The sequence below is a fragment of the Pseudorca crassidens genome, chromosome 14 (genome assembly GCF_039906515.1).
Source record: "Pseudorca crassidens isolate mPseCra1 chromosome 14, mPseCra1.hap1, whole genome shotgun sequence".
Classification (NCBI taxonomy): domain Eukaryota; kingdom Metazoa; phylum Chordata; class Mammalia; order Artiodactyla; family Delphinidae; genus Pseudorca; species Pseudorca crassidens.
The window spans coordinates 50,725,113-50,752,479 of record NC_090309.1 but is presented as its reverse complement, the minus strand read 5'-3'; the positions used below and the strand labels follow the sequence as shown (position 1 = coordinate 50,752,479).

The 27,367-nt window shown below is 38.2% G+C and overlaps 1 protein-coding gene and 1 pseudogene across 21 annotated transcripts in view; one reads left to right on the top strand and one right to left on the bottom strand.

Moving 5' to 3' along the window:
* NRXN1 (neurexin 1) overlaps positions 1-27,367 on the bottom strand; it is a 1,121,405-nt gene that overhangs the window by 660,370 nt on the left and 433,668 nt on the right. For 11 of the 21 annotated variants that reach the window (XM_067702999.1, XM_067703012.1, XM_067702998.1 and 8 more), the window contains 3 exons: positions 26,462-26,763; positions 24,321-24,365; positions 23,148-23,309 (listed from right to left, as the gene is read on the bottom strand). In XM_067702999.1, coding sequence (XP_067559100.1) covers positions 23,148-23,309; positions 24,321-24,365; positions 26,462-26,763 — 509 coding nt within the window. The remainder of the gene's footprint in view (positions 1-23,147; positions 23,310-24,320; positions 24,366-26,461; positions 26,764-27,367) is intronic. The other 10 variants (XM_067703005.1, XM_067703009.1, XM_067703010.1 and 7 more) reach the window with 2 other exon arrangements.
* On the top strand, positions 318-745 carry LOC137205759 (large ribosomal subunit protein uL24-like; annotated as a pseudogene).

Below are 27,367 nucleotides of genomic sequence, written 5' to 3'. Positions count from 1 at the left end.
ACTAAAGCATGATTAGGTGAGTATTTGCTATGTGAGATACCTAAGGGGATCCATTTTAAGCGAATGCACAAAAGATATGCAGAGAATATTTTCTTCATCCCAATCAGCCCAGCTCTAGCTCAGTTCTTCCACACTGACAAATGGATTGGACACGAACCCATGGGGCCTACGTCACCTGGTATCAATGGAAACTTGTATATATGTACTTAAAGAACATGGACTTTCCAAGTATATACGTTTCTCCCATAGCTTCTCTATTAGACAAACTGTGCTGTATAAAAAAATACAGGAAGATCACTGAAGCGCCAGCGGCCAAAATGAAATTCAATCCCTTTGTGATTTCTGACTGAGGCAAGAACCGTAAAAGGCATGTCAATGCACTTCCCACATTCGCAGGAAGATTATGTCTTCTCCTCTTTCCGAAGAGCTGAGGCAGAAGGACAATGTTCCATTCATGCCCATCCGAAAGGATGAAGTTCAAGTTGTGTGAGGGTGCTACAAAGGGCAGCAAATTAGCAAAGTAGTCCAGGTTTCCGGAAAGAAATATGTCATCTACGCTGAGCAACAGCAGCGGGAGAAGGCTAATGGCACAACTGAGCGCGCACGCAGTCACCCCAGCAAGGTGGTTATCACTAAACTGGACAAAGACCAAAAAAAAATCCTTGAGCCTAAAGCCAAATCCTGCCAAGTAGGAGAGGAAAAGGGCAAATATGAGGAAGAAGCAAGTGAGAAGATGCAGGGATAATCATATATACAACTTTCATTAAAAACTGTTAAAATGAAAAAAAATTTTAAATTAAAAATACAGTAAGACATTCAACTTTTGTCTTTAATACTATCCATTTTTAAAACCATGACTCATAAAGTAAGATTTAGACAGTAGAAAGGAAAACGATTTATGAATCAAATAGACCCAAATATAGCATCATATTTTTGGAGTAGATCTGATCACTGTGGTTGGTGGTTCTAACAGAATAGATTTTGTGTATTAACTGTACAATGTAATTTTATTTGTTGTTTGCAAAGGGGAAAGTAGCCAAATTTCCCTTGACTTCTTTAGTAACATCTACATGTTTGGCCATGTTTTAGAGATTACAGAGGTGTTTTACGTGGCAAGTGATAGTTGTTCTTATACCCAATACATCTATGATGTTGAAAACATGCTGTTGGATGGCACATATTAGAAACCTTAAAGAAAAATAGATATTATCCTACACTTGAAGTTGTATGACACCAATACCCTTGGCATCCCAGCCTATGAAACCTATGAAAAGACATTTTTAAAAAGGGAAAATTGTGAAAAGGAAACTAATAAATAGTGACACATTTCTTTAAAATTAGCAATCTGAGACAATAATATAATTGTTATGCATCACAGCTAAAAATATTTCCAAACTGATAAAGTATACCTGAACTTATAAAAGTATGTTTAAAATTCCTTAGTTTTGTATTTCATATTTGATAACAAGGTAGATCAGGACATATGGTCATATCTATGTAAACTGAAACTTTATTCATATGTCTATAAATTTCCTTGTCCTGAAAGAAATAGAACTATCTGGCAACCTTCAACACCTGTAAGCATCAGTGCGGGTAGGCCATAGAGGGAACCATTTGCTCCAGTTCATGAAACATGGAGAAAGACCTTCTGACAACTGTATTAGACATGGTAGTGTGTGTTATGCTAAAAGAGAATCATTAAGCCAAAAAATAAAGCCTTCTAAGACAGAGCAAGGACTGGAGAAAATGGGCTGAGGAATGTCTCTTCCTAAAGACCCATGGGAATGGTATAAATGGGCTGCGTGCTTACTTAATCATTGATGCAATTATTTATGTTTATGTTTTCGTCCTTGATTCCATTCCGTCTGGCACTACCTGAATCCTAAAAAAGGGTGCTAAACTTGGGGGGTTCTCGTTTTCCCTTTTCTCCGTCTTTCACCATAGGGTCCTCATCTCCCTTCTTCCTTCCATCCTGCCTCAACGTTAGAGAAGACTCTCGTACTGTTTAGGGCTGACCCCTCTGTGATGCTCTAAACCAATTTATTTGCTCATTTATTCAGCCAACCTGTATTTTGTGCCTATGTCCAAGCCACTCTCCAAGCACTAGGAGGGATACTCTAATGAATAAGAGAAGACCTCTGCTCAGCAGGAACCAAGAGAAACAATAATGAAGCATCCGATTTGGGTCCGATTTGCACATCCAGGTTGGAAATTCTGGTATGCTGGGGAGATCAAGCATTGGGTGTATATTTTTATGAGGTTGTAGTGGGCATCTTGAATAAAATATAAAGACGGCTTTGGAAATGATGGTGAGACCCTAGTGTGCTGAGTTTAAGACATTCAACCAAGAAAAAGGAACATTTTCTTAGACTGTGATCTGATTTGACAGAAAATATATTCTGAGTTTTGAAAGCAGGAAAGAATATAGTCTCTAATTAATTGTTTTGAGATATAAGAGATGCTTTGAAGGTTACTCAGTTGTTCTCTGTACTATTTCCTCTCTCTTGCTCTCTCTTGCTCTTTTTTTTTTTTGTAGGGAGTGGGGCATGTTCCAAATTCTTTGACTATGATTTATGTGCCAGAGTAAGAAAAGAGGTGCACTTCGCCCTGCTCCTGCCCAACTCCTCACCCCCACCCCTGTTCCAAGTGAGGGAAGCACCTTAGCAAGGGTGTCAGGGTCAACATCTGAGACTATGAGTATGAATAGTTTTCCCTGGCAGACAAATGTAAGATTAATGGAAGCAGATCAAAGAATAGCACCCATGGTGGTCCCAGGAAGGCTGGAAAGGCTGTCTTAGAGAATGCACATCACTTGGAATTCTGCCATAGGGAGGAAGGAGTTGAGGGGTAGGCATCCCAGCTATTTTTTCAAGTGAGGGCTTAGAGTCCAGCATCATTTTAATGTCCATTGCTGTTATTAACTGCATTAGTTCCCCTTCAGCCTGCTATGGCATGAATAAAATGAGGCCCAAGAGCTGAAACAATGCAAAAATAAATAAAGGCTATAAAGGAAGAATAAACAACATGCTATAGAAGCTATTATCTTTCCAGCATTTTCAATTTCTCTCTCTTAACATACCCCTAAAACTCCATTAGTGGTTTCCTATAAGAAAACTAATTTTTCAAAAGCATCTGTATTCCCAGCTAGATTAGAACTCATTTTCACATTTGTTTTGATTTCATAGTTATGATCAGGAGTTAGAAATTTCCCTTCAGCATTAGACTTCTTCCATCCATAGTCCAAATAGTCTATCTCTCCTTCTGACCATTGCCAACTTTCCTCAAAAAAAAAAAAAAAAAAGACTTCTATCTCTTCACTATCCACTTTTTCCTTAACCTCTTGCTATCTGAGTTCTTGGGACCATTGCTCTTTCAGAGTTGCCTCTATCACCTTTTCTCAGATCCTTGTCCTTTCTCAGATCTCCCATGTCTTTTATAATAATTGTTACTGTTTTTCATAATATATGCCATACTATTTAAAATGCTTCTGTTTTAGGGAGCATCCTCTCTTTGTGCTTCTAGGTTGATATACGCCCTTTTAAATTGTCAAAATAACCCTTTGTTATCCTCTCTCATTATACAAAAAACTCACATACAAAGAGGTTGTACAATTCGTCAGAAATGCTGGACCCAGGATTGGAGTGCAGATTTGTCTAACTCTAGATCCTTAACTCTCTCCACTCTTCCATTGTGCCTGCACTGGAATGCTGTGTAGTTCACAAAAATTTCATCGCAACTACTAGAAGAAATGGCTCGGCCAGGTCAAACTTACAAAGAGAAAGATTTGTATCTGGCAAAACAGATGATGAACTTTGCCGGTTCTCCCTGGGAGGAGGGACCCATCTGCCCATCTGGTTCAGAAGCCTTCAGGGGCCCCACCCTACACGGGACATTGCAGTAGGGATTGCCCTAGTCTGTCTGGAAGAAGGGTCCTGCTAGCTTGCTCCTCAGGTCTTTAAGAGGCCTATGGAAAAAAATTCCTAGGACTTGATTCTAAATAAGCAAAGTCAGATGGTGGAGCCTGTCTTGGGAGGGTCATGGTTCTGTCCTAGGCTTGATCTGGGTCTTTGTCCTAGTTGCCTCAAATGAGAATAATCCTCTAGCCACATCACAGTCCCTTAAAACTTTGACTGAAGTGTCAGCAGGCTTGGTGTCTCTGATACGCTGTAGCGGCCCAAGTGTCTACTTTCAAGCATCTACCTCCTCCTCTCCAGCCATAAGGCCCCCTATCAAGCTGTCCCCTCCTGTGGTCTTACCTGTCATTAGGTTCCTGACCTAGACTCTGGGGTACATCCCTTCCCTTCCCTTCTGACCTCTTCCCTGTCTTCTCTCCCTGCCCTTATTTCTTAACATAGGTACTTCTCGAGGTTCAGGGGTTCCATTCTCTTCCTGCCTCTCTTCTAGTTACCTTCTCCGATGGGCATGTACATTCCCAAATCTTCTATACCTCCTCTGTGTGAATGGCTCCTAATCTTTCTCTTGAGCATCTGTCCTGCGTTCCATAGCAGCAGAGGAATCTCTCTGCAGATTTTTTAGGCACAAAATAGATTTTCTTGTTTGTTGTCTAGCAGCCAGCACACACTGGGAATGCAGCTCAGTGTTCAGTACATACTTTTTAGAATAAAAAAAATGAATGAGTCTCCTCCTGGCTCCCCTCATTACTTTTCTCAATGAGCATGTCCATTTCCAAAGCTTCAGTACCTCCTCCATGTCAATTTGTTGAACAAATAAATGAATGAGTTTAAAACAAAACTTATTTTTTCTACCTTTATTCAACTCTCTCCCTGCTGTTGCCCTGAAACAGGTTATAGAATCAGACTGAATTATTTTGAAACTTTGTTCAATGTACTAATAGGATGAAACCTCAGACAAATTACTTAGCTTTCCTGAGCCATCTCCTCAGAGGGAAAAAGAAATCACAGAGAATAATGATCACCCTACTTGTTTATTATGAAGATTAAACAGTATGTGTAAAATATCTCAGTGCCAGCCACAGTCATGCTTATCAGCTCTAATCCTTAATTCTCCTAAAGGTATATTAAGTATCTCATTTAAAGCTCACAAATACCTCATGAGATACTTTTATAGCTCTACTTTATAAATGAGGTAATGAGGAAACAGAGGGACAGAATGTGACTTACTTGCACAAGGTCAGACAAAAACCAAGTCCTAGGCAGTATTCCTCTAAGGCCCATACAATAAACCACCTTACTCTTAGATTACAAGCTCACTAAGAGGCCGGATTCAGACCTTATAAAAATTGATAAATCAAATGGCTCCAAATAAAATGAGGCTTTAGAAGGTGGTCACTAAACACTGAAGAAATAAACAAATATGTTTACCTTTTGAAATCTGACCTCCCAGCTTGATGGTAAGCTATTTTGGGGGAAAGTCTGTGAGTACTCCCACAATGCTAAGTGCAAAATACTGAAAAAAGAACCCACTTGACTTAAAAATTATGGTGTAATAAAGCAAATATACTTGGTGATGCTTTTCCAAAAACATGAGGGGTTGGGTGTTGCATGAAAGAGGAATTTTAAGATAAGGAGAAATGAGAAAGAGAAGTAATTCAGAGCAAATATGCTTCAGTGAAAGTTGTGTGAGTCAACATCCCAGAAACCAAGTCATAATTTCTTCATCAGAGGAGGAACACATGATTGAGAAATTGGTCGTGCTAATTGGGGTTGAGGCAGTTGTGCTTGATGAAAAGGAAATCATCAGAAATAGTTTGATGTTTTCTATAAGAAGCCAGAAAATGTACTATAATTCCAGTTGTGGGTAGAAATTTAATGCATTTTAAACAGGGTGGAAAGGGTGAATAATTGTTTTGTCAGTTGGTAGAGTGGATTTTAGTCATCTCAATAACTATAAACCTAATTGAAGGAGAGCGGAAAGGCATATCAGAAATTGGGGGATGCAAAATCAAATGTAGGAAAGCAGACTGATTGCTTATATGAGAAATTAATATTGCAAATTGCCTAGACAGAGTTTTAGATTAAATGAGGAACAAAAATAATAATTAGAAGAGAGGTACCTGACTCCAAAAGCAAGAAGAAAGAACTGCTTAAATACAGCAGGTAGTTGAAAAGCTTAAAAAAAAAAATCCTGACGTGAACTACTTTTTTTTTCTGAAAATGATAAGAACACACATAATTGCTTAATTAGAATTCTATTACTTAATTACAGTTACATCCTTGCAGTGATGGATATAGTATAACCTGTAGAGTTTGGTTATGATAGGAGACTAAAAATAAGGGGGTGTGTGGAATTTCTAAGTGAAAATACTAGGATTTGCTTTCTGTGGCAAGGGATAGTAATAAATGTGAAAGACATGTTTTATGGGCCCTGAAAAAGCTCACAGCTCAACTTAGAAGTAAAGTTTCTAGAGGAATAACTGAACTGTGACCTTTTTCCAAAAGCTCGTGATAAACTTTTCTGTTAGATGATGACAGACAAGAAACTCAAGGTTAATTTGGGAGATGCTTGTGGAATCATATGATCATTAAAGTTCTGGTAAGAATAAAAGAAGAGGAAAATGACATGAAAGATTGTGACATTTAAAAAACTGGCAATGGGAAAATGCTTTTTCCCATTCTAAGTTTATCTTTAAATGAAAATTAGAGGAAAGAAGTACTGAGTAATGTTGCACTTGCTTCTACCAACATGGTTATTATTTTGGTAAACTGAAGATCGTATTGGGTGTATCAAGGATACCCAACTTATTAGAGACATCTTTGCAAATAATAGTAATAACAATTTGGGGAAAGTCACTTAATCTAACTATGCCTTAGTTTCCTCACTTGTGTCATTAGGTGTTTTGTTTTTTTTTCTAACCACTATGATATATGCTGCTATATCTTCTTCTGATGTTAACACTTGATGTTTATAGGATAACATGACTACCTAAGAAGGAATTTATAGGTAAATTAAATCAGGGTGTTGCAAGGATCCAATATGCTCAGGCATTTGAGAATTTAGCTCTTGGGTCTGTCCTTCAAATGGTGTGATACTAGGTTGACACACATGCTAGATACATGGGTTTTAGTATGCTACTGGAACAATAGAAATTCTGATGAATGGGGTCAGATATAGTATGTCAAAGGCTTGAGTTACTCAAGTGATTATGAGATTAACTCTCAGAAATCATGACCTTGGCTTCTGCAATGCAATCAAGAAGGTCCAAAATGGTCACTTGGAAAGTGCTTAAGAAATAGGAAGAGTGGAGAGAAGAGTCTGAAATTTGAAATTAAGCCACAAGCTTAAGAAAAATTTTTTTTCATGACAATTTTACTGTGCATTAACACCTGCTTTAAGTAGACTTTCATAAGTTTATATAGAGTTGACCTGGAGGATCTAAAAACCACTTCAATTTAGTTACAGTCTGCCAGGTCTGCCGTGCACATTATAGATTAGAGTGTATTTAAATACCATGAAAATGTACTGTTGCATAAGATAAGCTTAGCTCCTTCTTTGCTCTGAGGCAATTTTATCTCATTGATCAGTCAGACACAAGCCAGGTGTTATCAAACAGAACTATGACATCTTAGATACCTGCAGTGCTCACTGGTTCCACGAAGTCAGGAAGGAATCAATAATAAGATGGAAGCCGGTAGAAGGAGCTATAATGCGAAAGAGTCTGGAGCAAGAATCGTAAGACCTATTTCTCTACCCAGCTCTGCTAATGGTTAACAGAGAGGCCAAAACATGCCTCTTCAGTTCTCCCTTCATTTTGAAGAGGATGAAATGATACCATCTTTTCTTTTTCTTTAAAATTGTATAGGCTTATGGAAAAGGCTGGGAATGTGAACAGCTACAGTTTAATGGACTCCAATGTATTTCATCCAGATTTGGGAAATTCATCAGCTAGGTGGCACAGAAAATGCAGACAACCACACATGCACTATATTGGATATGGGATCTCAGGACCAAAAAATAAAGTAAAATAAAAAAATAACATCCCAGGATTATGGACGGGAAAGTGGGAGTAAACATCGTCCCCCACCTCTTCCTCAGATCTGGTTTTGGCATCCTGGAAAATTCCACGGAAAGCTAGGTTAAATCATGTCTCTTAATTTTTCTTTTCTTTCAAGCCCCATAGAGATCCCCTGTATTTAAAATTTAATTATGTTTTTGTTAAAAGATCTCATCACCATGCAGAATTTTCTTCTTTGAATCATCATGTACCTCCTTATAGTTGCTCTTATATTTGAATTTTGTATATGTTATTTTTCCCACTAAGAAAGAGGATTATCAAAAATAAGTTCTCCCTCTCCCTCTCAATCTCTTTCTCCTTCCTTTCTTCCTCTCTCCCTCCCACCTTCCTTCCTTCCTTCCTTCCTTCCTTCCTTCTTTCCTTCCCTCCTAATAAAATTACTGGAGGTTCAGATACACTCTGTATTCTTAACAGAATGAAAGGGAACATGGATTCCGGCAAAGAGGGAAGCAGACTATAATAACCCTGAAGCAGGAGAAAGCACTTTCTGAACCTCGTCCATCTCTTCTGCTGACATTTTCACCTCCTCCCACACTTACTCACTGCTTAGCATGTGTGATCATAGTACCAACTGCGGAGACAGTTCCTCTCTGATTTCTCTTCTTTAATGCATTTCAGCCCTAGGGCCGGGAGGGAGAGATTGGTATGAGTATTTTTCCTTCCAAAGAACCGAAGACATACTTGGCCTCTGGTATCTCCCTGCTCCACGTTAAAAATTTCCAGGCTAAAACTTTCCTCGAAGCCAATCCCTAAAAATACCATTCTTAAAATAATATCATTCTACTCTCTGGCAGAGATCACTCACCTGTTCACAAGCACCATCCCTCTCCTAGACTCAAATTGTTATTTAAAAATAAACTACAAGGCAATGACATGCAGAACCCATCCACCTACCTTTGCTAGAAATCAAGGAGGTACATAGTAGTGGAAGCATATCTCGTGTTTTGAATTTTTTAAAACACTGAATGTTTTCATCATATGCCCTATTACTGGACTGTGGGACCGGCTACGGGTTTAGAGCGATGAAGCTTGTTTGATGGAAAACCGTAAAACTTAATGAGAATGCTGGCCTCCCAGCATCAAAGCAGGTGGTTGCCTCAGAAAGACTTCAAGGGCCTGGGCAGAGAAAGACTCTTAAATTTGTGCTGCTTCTTGATAATCTGATTCTGGAGCCTTTGCCAAACTTTCCTTAAGGGCAACGTGAAAAGAAAGAAAGAAAAAATAATAAACTAAGCAGGAAGATAGGAATCTCTTTCAATCCACATTTTGTCTCAGACTTTAGGAGTATTTTGTTTGTTGTTTTGTTCTGTTTTGTTTTTGAACAGGGAGGTGGAAAAAATCTTATCTTTTCTTATCTTTTGAGGATAATGAAGGTCACTCAGAGTGATATGTTAGAACCTTTTTGGCTAGAGGACTTTTGAGAATAGGACTTGCAGATAGCTTTGTAAAAAATGCTTATGTGTTTGCAACCACTACTATAGGAAGGGTTTACCTCAGGACTAAAAGATTGTAGGAAAGGACCTTAAAGTACATAAAACTTAATCCCCTCACTTGACCGATGAAAAACCTGGTGCTCAGAGAGGTTAAGTAAAATGCATTGGGTTACACTTCACATGTGCTGGCCAACTTTCAGGGTTGTGCAGGCCAAACAGTCAAAAAGTGCATCCCGGGAAGCCAGTTTTCTTACTTCCTTCATGCTTCCCACTGCCCTTGTTCCCCATTCCTTTGAGCTCTGATCTGAAGAAAAATATCTGGTTTGATTGCTTTGTTTTGGTTGAAATATATAGATTTGTCTTGTCTTGGTATTTTTTATTCTTTCTTCCCCAAAACTCATCCAGTCACCTTGATTCTACCTTTGAGGTCCCTCTGGATTGTTTGTTATTCCCCATTCTTCCCTTGCTAGATCAACCCTTAACATCTCTCCCTTGGTATGTTTCAGTTCTCTCCTTTTTAAACTGGAGGCTTAGGGTCTTTTGATCCTTCATATTAAATCCTGGCCCTATCACAGACCTTTCTAGAAGTATCCATAGAACCCTATAACAAGTAGCAGTCTTTGTTAAAGTCCTTATATCATTTGCATCTGTATTACCTTAAATTTTTGTTAAAAATTCAGGTCCACTGCTAAATCAGAAGCTATGGGGACAGGGACCTGCAGTTTAATAAACTCTGAGATGATTTTTAATACACAAAACTTTCAACCATTGGGGCAGTCATATCCTGTCATCATTTAATCCATTTTCAACATCATTTCCTTCAATTTTTATCCAGCATCCGTGTTCACCTCCTTTCTGTACATCCTTTCCCTAGTCACACTGACTGACCCCAGACATTCCCCCAAGCATGGCTGTGTATTCTTTTACAACCGTGCCCTTTCTCCAACTTATCCTCTGTCTCAAACTTTGTAGTTCACATCCTATTCACTTGGAGATATACTATTTTCCTTTCAATGCTAAGCTCAAATAGTATCTCCTTGGGAAAGTCTGGTTTTTTACATTTCTTGACCGCCCCTCTCTACACTGTGTTGCCCTAGAACGCAGCACAAACCTCTGTTGTAGAACTTATCTCACTTAAGTATAATTATAATGAATCTACTCAAGGGTTATAGAGCACCAACTGTGCCTCAGGTTCTAGCACTAAAGAAATAGTCACAATCCCTGCTAGCAAAAAAGTCTCCCCTAGCTTTTCTCAACCAAAGTCCTCATCTGAACCACAGAACATAGAAAATTAGTTGAGTAACTATTTTCTCGGTTCTCCCAATGATGATACATAACTAGCACTATTACGTACAATGGATGTCTTAGGGCATTAGGGCTTAATCTTCCTGAGAAACCCTAGTTGATCAAACACTGATACAATTATAGTAGCAATACTATGATAGAGATAAGCCCAAGGTGAGGTGGAAAAGCAGAATCAGGTGACCTAATTACCTATGCGTTTCATCTGTACCATGTCTTATTCTTTTTCTATCCGCACTTGGCATCCTGCACAGGCTCATTTCATGGAGGTCATTTGATACATTTTGTTGTTGTTGAATTAAAAGCACTGAAATTCATTTTCATGGTTATGTGTCTTCAGAATCCAGCCAAGGCAATGAAAATCATCCATATTTGTAAATCCAGCATCTAATCAGTGCTAGAGACAGAGCTAGCGCTCAGTGAGGGCTTGGTGAATAAATGTACAAATTTCGAAGGATTGTTACTCAAGAATCATAAGTACTACAGTACTTAAAGAAAAACTAATATGAATGTAAAAACCTTTCCTATTACTTAAACTACACTTCTGGATATTCCACTTCAAATTTAATTGCTTCCTGCGTTATGTGTATTTTCAAGACAGAAAGAAAGAGTTGCATTAAAAGTGCGAGTAAAGTTGTATGAAGTGAAAAAAGGCTGCATTTCCCTGGTTGGGGGATTAAAGTAAGTGGTGGTACTTTCAGTGTAATTCTAATCTAATAAAGACAAAGAAATTTAGTTTGAATATATTTTCAAGAACAAATAGCCTCTAATTACAAATTGAGTTTAGAGGAAGATAGTGGGGAAAGTTATAAAGTACCATAAAAATCTGGTGTCCTAAAGAAATTCTGAGGAGGTCTGTTGTACTTTCCTCTCTTACTGCAAAGTCTGCAGACACTTCACTTCAGACAAAGTTATCTTTTTATAAGCATCAGTAAGCACACACTTCACACTCTTCCTGGGATTAATGGTTTTCCCATTTACGTCACTTAAAGGCATCTCTGTTCATTTAATCACCAAGAAAATTTCAGGCTGAGTGGCTTCAGTTTAGAGAGGTGTCATACTGCTTAGTTGCCTCTAGGGGGCTCTTATTAAAATTCATGTTGCAGAAGGAGCATTTCCCTAAATGGTTCCTTAATGCCTCAAATCCCCAACTGTCTAATTTATATCCAAGAAAGAGTTTACTTCCTTTAGGGCATAACCCATTATGTTACAAAGTTGTTAAAATGTAAATAAATACACAGAAATCTGTTTAAGTTAGCAAATTCCGGTAAGGTAAAATAATCCTGAATAAACCATGGCCTGAAAAAATGTGATGAGTATATATGGAAAATTCAGCATAAGAATATTACCCTGCAAAAATAATAATTAACCCAAGTAAACCTGCACACAGTGATTTTCAGCACTTTTGCAAGTGAACAAATTTTGCTATGAAAGCAGTACTCAAAATCAAATAGAGGTTAGGAGACCTAGTTTAAAATTGTTATTAAAACACACAGGCATTTTACTTTAATGGTCATGGGCTTAGTTCCAGCTCTTTCGTTAGCAAAAGCTTATTGCTTGGATAGTAAGTACAACTCATCCCAAGACTGTATTTGCCTCTAAATTTAGACTGTTGGGGGCCTGGCTCAGGGTGGATCCTGGTGATTCATTTGCCCTCAGTGTAATTGGATGCAAAGATCCTGATGTCCATCTTCGGAAGAAGGCTGAGCCCACGCAGGGGCTGGGGGAGAACTGAGCCCGGGAGGGTTTCCCCAGGGTCTTGGCACTTTGAGATGCTGAGGCTCTGGCTGTAAGCCTCAGGGTCACTACTGAGCTACTAAATTATACACTGTTTTATATTTTAATATGTCTAAAATACAGATCTTAGTTGCAGTTGAGGTGCATTCTAGCCTAGGTTAATTGGCAGTGTTTAATGCCAATCATAACATAATTGTACATCTTACAGTCAATGATGTCAGCAAAACATGATGGCTGAGGTGCTCTAGCTCAGTGATTTTCAAACTCTAATTTGCATATGAAATCCCCCGGGGATCTTATTAAAATATAAATTCTGATTTAGTAGATCTGGGGAGGAGCATGAGGTTTTTCATCTAACAAGCTCCCAGGTGATATTGATGCTGCTGCTTCACAGGCCACGCCTTGAATAGTAAATCCCTAAATGGGCTAAGAATTGCTTCCTTTTAAACCACCTAAAACCTACTGCTTTAAGTCGCATGCCACTGTTTACAAATTGTTCTATATAAACACCATGTAATTTTATATAAATGTGTTGATTAATCCATGATAAATCAAATAATTATTAAATAATAGCAAAAGGTAATGTTAACGAAGGATTGACTTCAATCGTTGGTGATCATACCTTTCAGTCTGGAGACTTTATAGAAGAAAATGTTAACAAAAAGGTCAATTTACTCTTTCAAACAAGCATTGAAGTCTTACATATGGGACTCTCCTTTGTCTACAGATGGTGAGTGCAGGGAAGGAATACAGTGACTGAGTTTGAAAAATAATGTTATGTGAAATCTGATGATGATGATAAAATCCTTAAAAAGTAAAAACAAAAAACTATTTGCATTTGAACTATAAAAATTAAGTGACTATTCCCAGTTATTAAAAAGATATTAGTGTTTTTCTAAAAACGCTGAGTTTCTCAGTCGTCTTTACTAATTTTTGATACATTGGAAGGTGTCTATTATAACTCAGGTGAACAAAAGAGGAAGGCACACTGGCTAGAGTCAATAAACAGAGGTTTTCTTCTGGATTCTTCTACATATGAGTGATGTGGCCTTGATGATGTTATAAATAACTTGTGGCCTCCAAGTCAATTCAATTTCCTCACAAAGCTGTTAGGACAGTTAAATGAAATAACTTTTAAAATGAGATAATATGTGCAAAATCTCATAGACTTGTCTGCAACCTGGACAGTCCTCATACTTCACAGGGTCCGGTGCAAAATAAAAATGAAGGGCTCCTTGTTCAAAAGTTATGAAGAATTTCAAGATGGCAAGAGGAAGATATTAAACCAAGAGCAGGGTCCTTCTGCGTGTGAGGGCCCTGTGTGACTACATAGGTTACATGTCTGTGAAATATATATGTATAGGTCACATTCCTACCTGCAATGTATTTGTAGTTAACACACACCATTTATTGAAATATTACAGTATAATAGGTACTATGCTGAGTGCTTCAATTACATAGTTTCACTTAATCCTTTAGAGTGAAGGAAAAATGAAGCAAAAAACATTAAATTACTTTTCTCAGGTCACACAACTACTAAGTCTACGGAGCCAGGATTTGAACCCAGGTCTGTCTGATTCTAAAGCAATCTGTCTTAACTAATTTAACGGAATACCAATCTATAACTGGTTACTGTCATCACATTTGACTCAAATTTAGAAACTTAAGTTCAGAAAAATATATATGTTTGATGGACAATTCATTTATCATGACCTGGATTAGATAACCTATATCAACCTAATTATCATATCCTGGCACTTCACATAGCAGATAGTCATATCATACATGTGGAACTAAACTGAACACTCAGAGTCACCAATTTCTCTGTGTGCAGAACATTTACTCAACAAAGATAAAAATCTCATTTTCCTATTATTTAAAATCACATGCTTCTGAATGATAACAGAATTATTTTCATTTTAAAGTAATTAATTTGTTTTAAATGTGTTTCAATAGTGATAATTCTCCTGAAACAAAGGCCAATTATGGTGTACAGGAATAATTTTCTTCCAAACACAGCACTTGATCCAAAGAACTAAGATGAGAGTATATCGTCTCATAATAGAAATCAACATGAAGACCAAAATATTCACTTTGTTTTGGATAGAGATCAGATTTTTAAAATACGGCTCAAACTCAGTAAAGTACAAGCTTGCATTTCTATGGTGCTTTTCTTCTTCTTTGTAATGTGTTTTCGAATCCTTCATATCATTTCATCTTTCCTATTCTTTTCAAATTCTGAGAGCAGAACTTTAATCCCACGTAATATCATGCCCATTATAGAGCTGAGCGAAGAGAGACAGAGAGGATAACTCAGATTACTTTGTCACCTTCTCTTTGAAAGTATTATAGATTTCCTCTGGCAGAATTAATGACAGCTTCTGCTGCATTTTTAGAGCAATCTTCAATACCTCATTTAAAGAACCTGTATTTTAATTTTCTGCTTGTCAGGCTCTCCTTCCAGATTCCTAGGTGTGTTATTTATCTGTGTGTCCCCAGTGTGTAGTACAGAGTCTAGCACATAGTAGGTATTGATTAATGTTGACTCATTGAATGCACACATACCTAAGTGAATGGAACAATTTAAACAAGGTACTCTAGTGGGTGCTGAAATTAAGAGGAAATGTTAAGTCTTAGACATTATTCATTACTGCTTTCTGCTGGGCTAGAAAATGTCATATTCTATAATATGCATCAATTCCTTAAAATGTCATTGAAACCCCTACCAAACCACGTTATGCTAGCTTGATATCTGAAAGCACTGCAATGCATTATGTCAACTGCTGATATAGTTCCAGGCTATGGGGCATCTGCCGAATACGATGGGAAATAGAAATCTGTGGGGTCCCCTGGAAGGGAGGTTGCTATGTTCAAAAAGCTGAATTCCAGACAAGAACTCACCAGATACTCTGGAGACTAAAGACCTGAGTTCCACTTCCTTGGGGACCTGAGCAGATGAGACTTCCTGAACCCAATCTCGAAGAGGAGTGCCTATGGCAAAATGCCTGGTTTCTGCCCTAATTGCTTATTTCCCTTGTCCCCAAGGCTACAAGGCACAGAAGGAAATGTACCCTTAGCAATCTATGAAGCCAATACTTTGTAGAAATCTAGAAAGTACTTCCAAATGTGGTTTTTTTTGTGTGTATCCCTGTTCATACGGTTGGCTACAGAGTACAGAAATTTATGACAAGCATTATTATCTTTTTTACATCCTTAGAGGAGGAAGGGATACAGACTTACAGAGCAGAGAAGCAGTTCACAGAGGTGACATTCCAGTACCAGTTCGAACAGTAAGAGAAAAATCCCCACTGGAAGCTCACGTGTAACTGGGCATCCACGAAATATTTCCTGCTCTTTCCCCTCCCACTTAGACACCCCCTTCTGCAACATCCTATTAATCTAGGCTGCATTTTTGTGTTCTCTTTCTCCTCAAGGTTCCTATAAAGTTCATTTCATTTAATTATACTTTACTAAAAATATTGAGAACAAGGAAATAGAAGCAAGATTATATTATGAGTAAAGGAAGCAACATAGAGTAGCTGTTAAAGGCAAGAGTCCTGTGGTCAGATTAGTTAAGATTCAGATCTTGGCTCTGCTACTTAGTGATTGTTTTCTCCTAGTCAGTTACCTAACTTCTCCTGTCTCCATGTCATTTGTCAAATAGGGATACTGCTAGTATGTAACTTGTGAGATGCTCAGAGTTACTTTTGAACATACAAAGCACTGGAAAAAAATGACAGTGCACCCCTCCAGGCAATTTAATAATAAAAGCAAAATCTAAGATAAAATGCCATTAAGTCCACCAAACACACGCAAAAAAATGGTGTTTGTCTCCCATGATTACCTTGCTGCTATGTCTGAAATACTGAATATCTAATTATTTCAGAAAGTTTCATTAATTTATTTTTTAGGAGTAAATTGTTATGTTTGCTGTGCTGCTCTGCTGGTTGTGCCCTAGGTACAATGGGGTAACTCACTGGGTGTTGTAGAAATCACATGAGAAATAGGAAATGCTTAGTATGTTATTATTACTATTCTGAAATATACCAACTCTTCTTACCCTTTTATAATAGCTGTGACTTTTAGCATCCCTTTGTAGAATGCCTTGTATAATCCTAGCCACAATTAGGTACCACCGAGTTTATATCACTAGAGTATGTTTAGATGAGCTCATTCAGGCAATGCGCTCTAACTAGGAAAAGTACTCAACTTAAGTTATTACTATTATCTCACAGGGGTTCTTGAAAAGACATCCTTAAAAAGGAAAGGGGGATTTCTGACTTAAAAGAAGCTGTGGTCTTCTGTCTTGAAAATGAAAAGGAGGCAAGGGTAATTGACCTCTGTCTGCATTTTAGTGCCAACAATTTATTACAGCAGAAGAGTTGAAACACATTTCAGTATTTCCAAGATCTGAAAGACATCAGGCAGGGCTTATAATAAATCAGGTTAATGGTACATAAGAATTTGTCAAATTCTTCGACATTCCCACAAACTCCATCTTGCTTTCTTGTTAAAGTTTTAAAAGCAAACTGCCACCTTCTGTGGTTTTTTCTTTCAGGTGGAGAAACTTATTTTCTTTCTAGACTAGAATCTTTGCCCAACACTGTAAGTCAGTTTGCCTCCTTTTCATCTAGGCTAAGCTAAGCTCTCTTACAAGTCACTAAACCAAGACCCTACCTCTAGGAAGGCAGCCCAGAGCCAATGTGTGAGTCCTTGTGTTACAGGAATTCTTTTGTATTTTTGTACAGTCTACTATTTGGGGAACATTAGTAAAATCTATCTTAAAATGGTTAGTTAACTTGAGGACATTTTGCCAAACATAATTAAGGTAGAATTTATTTTCCTTAGCTATGTAATAATATGGTGAGTAAAAACATGCGGATATGTATGGAAAATGGCTAGGAGGAAGTGAGATGGGAATGCAAACAGCAATTCTCTTTCCAAAAGAATGAATGAGACATGTGGGAAGGTTAACATAAATGCATTAGAAAATGCTACTTATCAATATATAGACTGTGACAATGTAATAAGACAGGAAAGGCAGAAACTATCTACAGGTATCAGGGACCCCAACAAGGAAGAGTCTGGAGGAAATGAAAACCTGGGAGAAACGTGTTTAATCATGACTTTGGAACCCCTATGAGGACGTTCTCCCAGATAAAGAAGTCCTCCCTCTTCCCAAGTTGCACGATTATCAGTGAAGATCTCCTTACCCTCCAAAGTTTCCTTGAGGTCAAATTTTTCCAACAGGTCACAAAGCCTTTTATTTAAAAATTGGAAAAATAACTTAAAATGCAAATTCTGCCATGGATTTTTATTCTTATATGTAAAGAACTCACTTTGAGTAGTGAGGGAAATAAGACAGAACAGAAGGACACCTGGGAACCCACATTTGATGAGCTGGTTCTACTATAGAAGGGGATAGATTGAGAAGCCTTCACAATCTTCTAAAGTTCTCTGTTGTCCACAAGAAGTAAGACAGGAATTAAGAGGTATTTGCGCAAAGGAAATATTGCACCTTTTTCCTGGTGCTGATACTGGTACATTGTGTGAATTACAGCGATGCCACTGCAAATGGCAGAGAGGACCATGCTGATTACATGCAGGTATCAACTATTTCTTCACAGTGGGTGAAAATGTTTACATAAGAGGATATTTTCTGAACCTCATCCACTTCATAGCTTCTTCCAGATTTTTAGTGCTAAAAGTTTCTCAATGTAATTAAAGCCTGCGCTGATCTAATTAGGTTGATGAAATTTTCAGTAGGGATTTAATTCCCCCTAGCATTTCACTTATTTATTTTTCTAGAATCCTTCCTTAGGCTTATCCCAAGCAACTTTTAGTGGTAGCATTCTAAATTTCCTCACACAGGCAGTGTCTCTACTCGCACAACTGACTGTAAAATTCCAGCAAGTACACATAGCTACAAAAAAACTTCCAATAAAGCATTCTAGGTTGTTTTATCCAGTACAATCCTTTCCTCCCCTTTCAGTTTCATTTCCCTACCAACAAACTATGTTGAATAATGTTCACTCTGCAGGAGGGAAATAGGTGTTTCAAAGCATTCTGGAGGCACAAAGAGGCTAAGAAATGCATAATAGCCCAAGGAGATTCTGAGGCAAGATTAATGAGGGAGCAACATGACCCTTCCTTGTAAGTCATTAACTGCAGAAGCCCTCATGGTCAAAATATTGGGATAGAAACATATATTAGTGAGTTTGCCACCTATCTTTGAATGTTAAAAAACAAACAAAAACCTTTCATGAGAACCTTAGGAATCGACTGTAATACTTTTAGAGTGAAAAAAAAAAAAAAATGCTTTCCAAGTTGTTTAAGGTGAATGGTCAGGGCAGTAGGTGTCCTCAAATAGACTCCAAACATCTCCCTTAGACGCCATGATTTAACTTTCTACGGCATCTTCTAATTCCCTCTCCTGTTGTAGCAATCACTCAAAAAACTGCTTGCTGGAAAAATTAAATTTGATTTTAAGTGATCTTCTTAAGCAACATATATTTCAGGTTTTATTCAGTGGTATACAAAATGCAAAGAATATAAACAAATGCTTCTCTCCAAGCATGATTAGTACTGCCTTTGTAAAAATCAAATGTAAAAAGCATATTTTCAGGGCTTCCCTGGTGGCGCAGTAGTTGGGAGTCTGCCTGCCGATGCAGGGGACGCGGGTTCGTGCCCTGGTCCGGGAGGATCCCACATGCTGGCCGCAACGGTGAGAGGCCCGCGTACCGCAAAAAAAAAAAAAAAGCATATTTTCAAAGATCCATTATCCTCTAGGAATTTCATACATGTGGGTTGTATATAATGGTAATTTATTATTTACAATTTCTCCTGTAACTTTTCTCAAATTTATACCCTTGAAAGTCATTTTCAGTAACCTCAAACATTTCTCCAAAGTCTTTTTTATTTATTTATGATGAAAATATAAATACTTTTTAAAAAACTACTTTGATGCCCTTATTATAATTTCTTGGCCATTCAAAGCTCCCTCTCGGTTTGAACGAAGTAATATATGAAGTTCAGGTTAAGTTTTGCCAAATTCTGTTGAAATAATTTTACTTGATTTTGAAATTTGTTAATCACACAAAAAAATTTCTTAATGAGGGTTGGCTGCTCTCCACGCAAGCCAAGTCTTATTTCAAATAAGCATTATCAAATGCCATGTAGGGACAGCCTTAACTGCTAATTGCTTCTAATAAACACTAGGTTATGGGTTGTTTCATTATGTGGAGTAATTTTTTTTTTTACTTTAATCTTTAAAAAATGAAGATGTGAATTAGTGAGAGTGGTAGGCCATCTCTAGTTTTGTATCTTGAGTGCCACTGTTTATAATGTCATTCAAGTATTATATTTTATCTGACAATATTCTGTGTTTTTATCCTGTTACCCCTTCATTGCTCTTCACTGGGACAGATAACCTCTAGGTCTGTTTTCCCATTTCCAAAATAAGGAGGTTGGACTTGAAGAATGACTTCCAGTATTCTTCCTATTTTAACACTCCAAAATTTCTTCTATGACTTCAGACATAGTGTTAGGAGTATCTCCCCCAGGAATGGTCATCCTAAGGGGGATCACATACTAGACTGAATATAAAAAATGTTATGAGCCATAGATGAAATCATAATTAAGATTTTATATAACATGCCTGAGGGCAGAAAGCCTGAGATAAGAGTTAAGGAAGGTTCACATGGGCTTAAGAGGGATGTGGTGAGAATGAACATGGGTATGTTTCTTTTCAGCAACTCTACAGAGCTCACCTATCTGAAATAAGGTGATTTGATTCAAAATCTATGCTACTTTGTCACAATTTCATTTCAGTAGTAGGAAGAGCAGGGCATTCTAAATAGACAGTAACTCAGACTTGGATGGAAACTATGAACCTTCCAAAACCTCTCCAAGTAAAGTGTGTTTTGATTTATAGGCTGATTGTGCCCGTATACTCCCACTCTAGTGTGTCAGGAGGAAATAAAGTGTAAGAGATTGTACATCAGTAAAACACTGGCAAGACTTGCTCCAGACACATACCCCAGGCTGTGGAAGAGAGAGATATAGGAAGTGCCCTACTGGTAAGATGAGTGATATCTATCCAAAACCTACAGAGACAATAACTTGAGTGAATCCTCATTGTTTGGACTCAGTAGTTGCCAAACAAATGGAAAATCACCTGACTTGGTTTTTATGGTTGAAAGACCAATTAAAAAGATAAGTATAAAATACATAAGCAACAAGGATATAGCACAGGGAATTATAGCCATTATTTGTAATAACCAAAAATGGAGTATAATCTGCAAAAATACTGAATCACTATGCTGTACTTAAAACTAATATAAAATTGTAAGTTAACTATAGTCTAATTTTAAAAAAAGAGATGAGTTCTAAAGCGTCTCAACTTCTCATTAACACTTAAATATTAAAGATATTAATCTGAAGTACAGTTCAATCTGAAACTGTAAATTTGGATTAAGGCAATCCACTGAAGATTCACACACACGGAAAGCTGCCTCACCCAACCTGAACTCAGGAGACAGTGAGGCGCAGCTGAACTTGGGTGATCACTGCAGAAACTCTCATGTTTTTACAGGATACCCAAAAGGGCTCTTTAGCTAGTTTCCAGTTTCTGCTCGAGATCCTTGGATTCCCTTTCCTTTTTCCAGTCCACAGCAAGATTAACTTTCTGTAGATAAAGCAGGGCCTAGGGGCCGACCATAGGTTGATCTGTTCACAGTGAAAATGAGGAAATGGTGTGGATGACTGGGGGTGTGATTCTGCCCCCACCCCAATTCCTATCACCAGAAAGGGTTTCAGGCATCATATTGTGAAATCTAACTATGTTTTCACCATGCTTCTCCCCAACCTGAAACATGTCCTCCATCCCCGGCTCATAATTATCCTTCAATATGCTCTCACATCCTGACTCTTCTGTGTATCTTCCTTGTCTACTAGATCTCCACTCATTCACTCTCTTTTGTACTCAAATGCGCATAACTGTACCACACAGAAATGTCTAGTTTACATTTCTAAAAGTTGTTTCTGTTTGTAGCAGAATTGAGGGTTTACACAATCTTCTAACAAACATTCTGTTAGGACACTGTGTATTATGGTGGCTAAGAGCACACAAGTCTCTGAATTCAGACTGCCATGATCATGCTCTAGGCTTGCAGACTTCTTAGCCATGGGACGTTGCTCGAGAAACTTACCTCTCCAAACCTCAGTTTCCTTGTCTGAAAAGTGCAGATAATTACTTCATATATTGTGGAGATTCCTGCAAAGCTCTTAGTATTGCATTAGGCACAAAATAAGAGCTCAGAAAATGCCTACTGTTATAACAATGATCATAATTATTAGGATTTTATAATGCTCACAGAGCTTAGCACAGTCCTGGGTCATGTTATGTATCTGTAAAAAGTAAAAGTTATTCTCTGGGAGGCAATCAACCCCTTCCACCACAAAGCACAGTTAGATTCAGCCTTTCAGAACTGCATCTCCTTGTGTTTGTTAAAACTATAGCGTTTTCGAATCCTTTTTAGGACTCTTCCATATACATTCACATACTGGGCAATGCAACATCCAGTATATTTACATAAATGAAAAACAGGTAAGGATAATTCAAGCATGGATTGTTTTTCACTGATGCTTACTTGAATCTTGAGTTTATATGATTACAATATTTTCTTTAAAATAAACCAAATCCAAAAAAGAAGGGATATATGTATATGTATAACTGATTCATTTTGCTGTACGGCAGAAACTGACACAACACTGTAAAGCAGCTATGCTCCAATAAATAAATAAACCAAAGTACATCACTGCTTACCAACACCACCTATGGCTAATCGTTAATAAATCCAAAGTTATTAAATTTTCTATTTTAGAGGTCTGTACCATTAAACTACAGTCATATAATGCAAGAGGAACTTCCGGTTCTAGCAGCCAAGAGAAACTGGGTTGTGCCTGAATGAAAACAGGCAGCTGTTATGGAAAACTATTCATACAAGTTGAAATCCAAAGATCTTCCTGATCTTTTTCTTCCCACACCCCAACAAGTCCCGATCCCATCAAAAGTTACAACCAACAATGACAGCTGGGAATGAGGGATGAAATTCTTGGTATCTTTTAGCCTGATAGCTTCACTCCGGTAAGTATCAAGTGAGCTCATTGGATCACAAATGAAACATCTTTACTTCCTTCAGAACATATTTAAAACCTAGGAACAAAATTATTTCATCACATAGATTCATCTTGTTTTTGTTGCATTTGGTCTCTCATAGCCTATTTTTTTTCTTCTTCTTTCCTGTAATGGTCAAATAAGTCACTGCTGCATATAGAACACCTAAGGCATTTAAGTAGAAATGAGCAAGGTGTTTGGCTTAACTCTAGACCCAATATTTCTTTGTGTTTGACTTTCTTTTATAGCTAATATACAACTGCCCCCTGCAAATCATAATTGTGAATTACTTACAGACTGTAAAGAAGAGGAACTTAACTCCTTGATAATGTTCTATGAGTTGCCCCCATCCCCCCAATCCTATATAAACAACAGTGGAATACTGAATTTAAGGTTGTGCCCCCTGACACCACAAACTCTGGGTCTTCAGCAAAGGCGCTTTCAGTCTGGATCTGAAATGATGAGGTCATGAATTAGGAATGATTCCGGTGACGGTGATATTTACCTCTTTGAGACAGCCCATAAAGTTGTTACTGACTGGTGACCCGGGAAGGTCTGCTGTGCTGGGACTGCCTCCAACATAGAAAAAGTCATCAGACCCCAGCATGGTATAATCTTCTTGCGTGTAGCCCGTTGTGGTAAGAATCCCATCCACTGATATTGTCACCTAGATAACAAAGCACAGGGAAAGGACACGCTATACTCAGACCTAGATACTGTAATCCTGGGATATGCCTGTTTTGTGTTTTGTTTTGTTTTAGTTTTTCATTTTGCATTTTGGTTTTTGTTTTTTTTTCTGTTTGTTTGGTTTTTATTTTTAGACCTATGGCGGAACCCATTTTCATGTCTGTTAGAGGTTTATTCTCCGATTCTATGAAACTAGCCCTAAGAGATCTAAACTAGTTAGAGAGTTAACTGATTATTGAACAAGTGTCAGCATCATCCCTACGGCAACTCAAAAGTTATTTAGCAGACACAAAAATGGTGTTAGTAAAATGCTTCCTAGGTTAGTTTTGCTGGTAGTACATATTAGCAAAGTTTAGTCGTCTGTTATTAACTAATCACAACGTGCACCTTGTTAACAGAAAAGGCGCAAGCTCTTTCCAGCAACGTCACTGTTTGCACTATTGAGCAGCAGCTGTCCAGCATGCAAGTGCCTACGTCCATGCCAAAGGCGAGGGGAAACAAAACAACCAGTGGAAGCAGCACACGTCGATGTGCACATGCAGGAGGGACAGTACCGTTCAGAAAGGAAAGGAAAGAAAACGGGGAGAACCAAAGGAAAACACAACTGCTCTGTGATGACGGAAAGATGAGTGGGTGTGGCATCTCCAGCATTCCCAAATCAAGGGTGCATGCCATGCGTCATGAATGGTTCGAGACTGGCTGAGCTTGCGGTCACTCGGGCCAGCCACCATTTTGTCTTATCCCGTGTTAACCACAGCTGGATGCAAAACGTTCGAAACGTTAACGATGCCCCTACAGGTGAGTTGGAAAACAGAAGTTGACAGGAACAGGTAAAAAATAAGAAGGTCAACAACAGATGAAAAGAAGGAGGTCAAAGTAAGCAGAAGAGTACCAACCGCAGTTCCTCTTTTGTTAATGATGTCTACAGTTAAAAGAAAGAAAGAAAACACACGGCAAACCCAAAATAAGAAACAATTAGAATGATATCTACCGAACAATGTAGTTTGTTTACCATAGCGTGTCCAATGCCTGAGTGCTTTGTGGAGAAGGGGGGAGAAAGGAAATTAAAAACTGTGAACAGAATAACGATCGTTACTTAAAAAATATGATGGTCTCTACCATGTTAGTACATTTTTTGATTCAGGTAACGGTTAGTAGAATGAAACATTCCATGAATGACATGTTAGTTATTAAGCATGTTAGTAACATAGAAAAAGGGCAAAAAAATTTTACAAGAAAAAAGCAGACTAACAAATAGGCCTCCCACAGAGGTAATATTTTTCCTGCCAGTATTGTTCGTAACTTGCTATGAGACAGAAACAGACATATGGCAATGTTCCTTTGTCTCCCTGAGTACATCTGACAGACATTGAAAAAGTCTAAAAGGGATTCAAAGGCCTAAAGCTCATCAGCTGACCACTGACGCCTTTCGCCCATAAGTGATCCCTCCCCAACCCTGGCCCACCCCAGTCCCAGCAAATTCATAGGAATCGGTTGGCATTGCCCTACTACTCAATTTTACAGCATACAGGGACTTCTGCTCAACTCCAAAACTTCCTTCGGTCATATTGATGGACTTTAGGGTCACAGTTTACTGCAATGAAACAAAGCAAAGATCCTGACACAAAGAATGAGTAGAATGGATTTGTTTTTAATCTGTCCTGCCACACATGCACCCCGGCTGTATAACTGCAGTTTCCTTTGAGCTACCAATTCATAGTTTGGTTTGTAACCTGAGCAAAGGCAAATCTAGAAAGTAGGCTCCTCAAGCCCCACCCTTCCTTCTGTGCTTCTCTCAAATGAGCCTTCGGCCTCTTGGTGCGAATCTGAGAGAAAAATAAAAAGGGAAAACCAAAGAGACACACTTATAGGAAATCCGTGGTCTACAGCTACCCCGATGGTGGGCGACTATCCCCCAAGGCAGGTGTGAAGCATGCAGGGCCCCTCCCATGACACTAAGGCCTCTGAAAGGTCTTGGAGGGTCTCAAGAAATCCTTCATTTTTACTTTTCTGCCTCAGCTAGAATAAATCTGCACTCCTAAAATTCCTGTTTGCTTCTCTAGCTTGGATAGTTAAGCCTTTCAGAAGTGGGAAAGAAAAGGTTAGACAGTTAACAGCTCAGAAAGAGAGGGCTGTTTTAGTAGAGGAAAACCAGAGACAATCCAGTCATTCTGCAACTGTTCAGAGAAACAACAAGTATGTTAAGGATATTAGTTTGAGATCAGCAGGTACTGCAGAAAAATTAGTCACTGTCAACACTTAACAGAATGGTACGTTGTAATATGATAAAATTTCAAATAATAATCAAAACTTATCATGTTCAGCATAAAAGGACAATCTATTCACTTTCATCTGTATATATATATATATATATATATACTGTAATAATACGTCTCAGTTAAAAGCATACAGTATATGGGGACCCATAGATTTACTGAAAAATTGATATTTTCCTAAAATGTAGACACTTGGAAGAATTTTTTTTAAATACAATCAAATAGAAATGGGCATCTAGAAGACGAACTGGCCTCTCCAGAGACATTTGGGATTTAACATAAGTGTCTGTGCTAAAAGTAAAAATACCTTCATAAACAGACTCTTCAGGAGATGTGGAAATCCCCAAAGTCATTTTTCCCCCTCAGGGACTCTTCTTGTCCTCATTTCAGAGTTTGGGGTGGGGAGGGAGTAGGGACTGATACATTCCCAAATCACAAACACACTGTTGTTGGATTTTTTTTTTTAACGACAAAAAAGGAACTGTGATTTAATGACCCCAATGTGCATGCTTCCAAATGATCACCATGAAAACTATAATTTAAAATCAAATAAACAAAAAACTAAAAACACAACAGAATCACACACATCACAGGAAGGGCAGGTCGCAGGGATAACCTTGCAGCCCTCTGGGAAACTGTCATATGTCGCTGTGTCAAAATAGCCTTTAGGCCCCTGGAACTTTCTAGATATGCCCCTGCTCAAGTATGGCAGGAAGATTCATCTCAGAAGAAGAAAGAGCTAATTTGTAAGCCACTCTGAGGAGCCCTGTATCATGTTGTTAGGGTTTTCAAGTACCACACACACAGCTGTAGCGAGAAACAAAGCCAGTTACTCTCTTATCCACTGCGCTGTTACCTGACGCAGATTCCTGGTGACTTTCACATCATGCCAGGCATTATCATTAAACTTTCCATTCACGGGCTCCACTAGTGCTTCAAAGGCCCCTGATCCCAAATTAATGACCAGAGAGACAGCTCCATTTTTCAGGGCGAGATTGACATAATCAGCTGATTTCCCAGTGTGAAGCATCAGTCCATTCCTCTGAAGGGTTTTAAAGGACAGAGTTATTTCATCGCTGCTGCTTTGAATGGGGTTTTGAGACAAGTCGTAGCAGAAGTATTCAGATCCCTTGAAAGTGGCAATGTATTCTTCTTTTCCTAGAGGAAAACAGATACACACATGCGTAAGTAAAGAAACATACTATGTAAATTAGCAAATCTTCACAGAAACAATAACTAATCAGCCCCCAAATGAACTCTTTGTCTAGTTAACATTCACGACAAGAGCCCTGTCAAAGAGAGGTAAATAGTACTGTAGGTGGCAGTATATTTTTAATAAACCTCAGCTCTTGGGCCATCAACTGCAATAGCTAAAGCTGACATTCGTGAAAATCCAATGCATTTTTAAGTATCACTGCAAGAGCTCTGATCAGAGAAAGTAGCTCTGTGATATCTTGAGGGCACGAGTCAGGTACCATAAATACATATTGGATGGTTCTACTCTGCTGGCAACAATGGATTCCAATGTGTTTACAACATTCTCTCCATCCAACTGAGGCGTTATTTTAATTTTCAGTGAGGCATTTATATTCAAAGATCTTCTCAGTGAAGAGCCAAATATTTCCACCACTGAGAAACCATAACAGATTATCTGATGAGGGGAAAGCAAAGAAAAAATAATAGAATTTGGTCTGGAAGTAAATAGATTTCCTATAGAGCAAGTGCATTTTTTCTCCCTGGGTGGAGGCGGCAGTGATAGAAG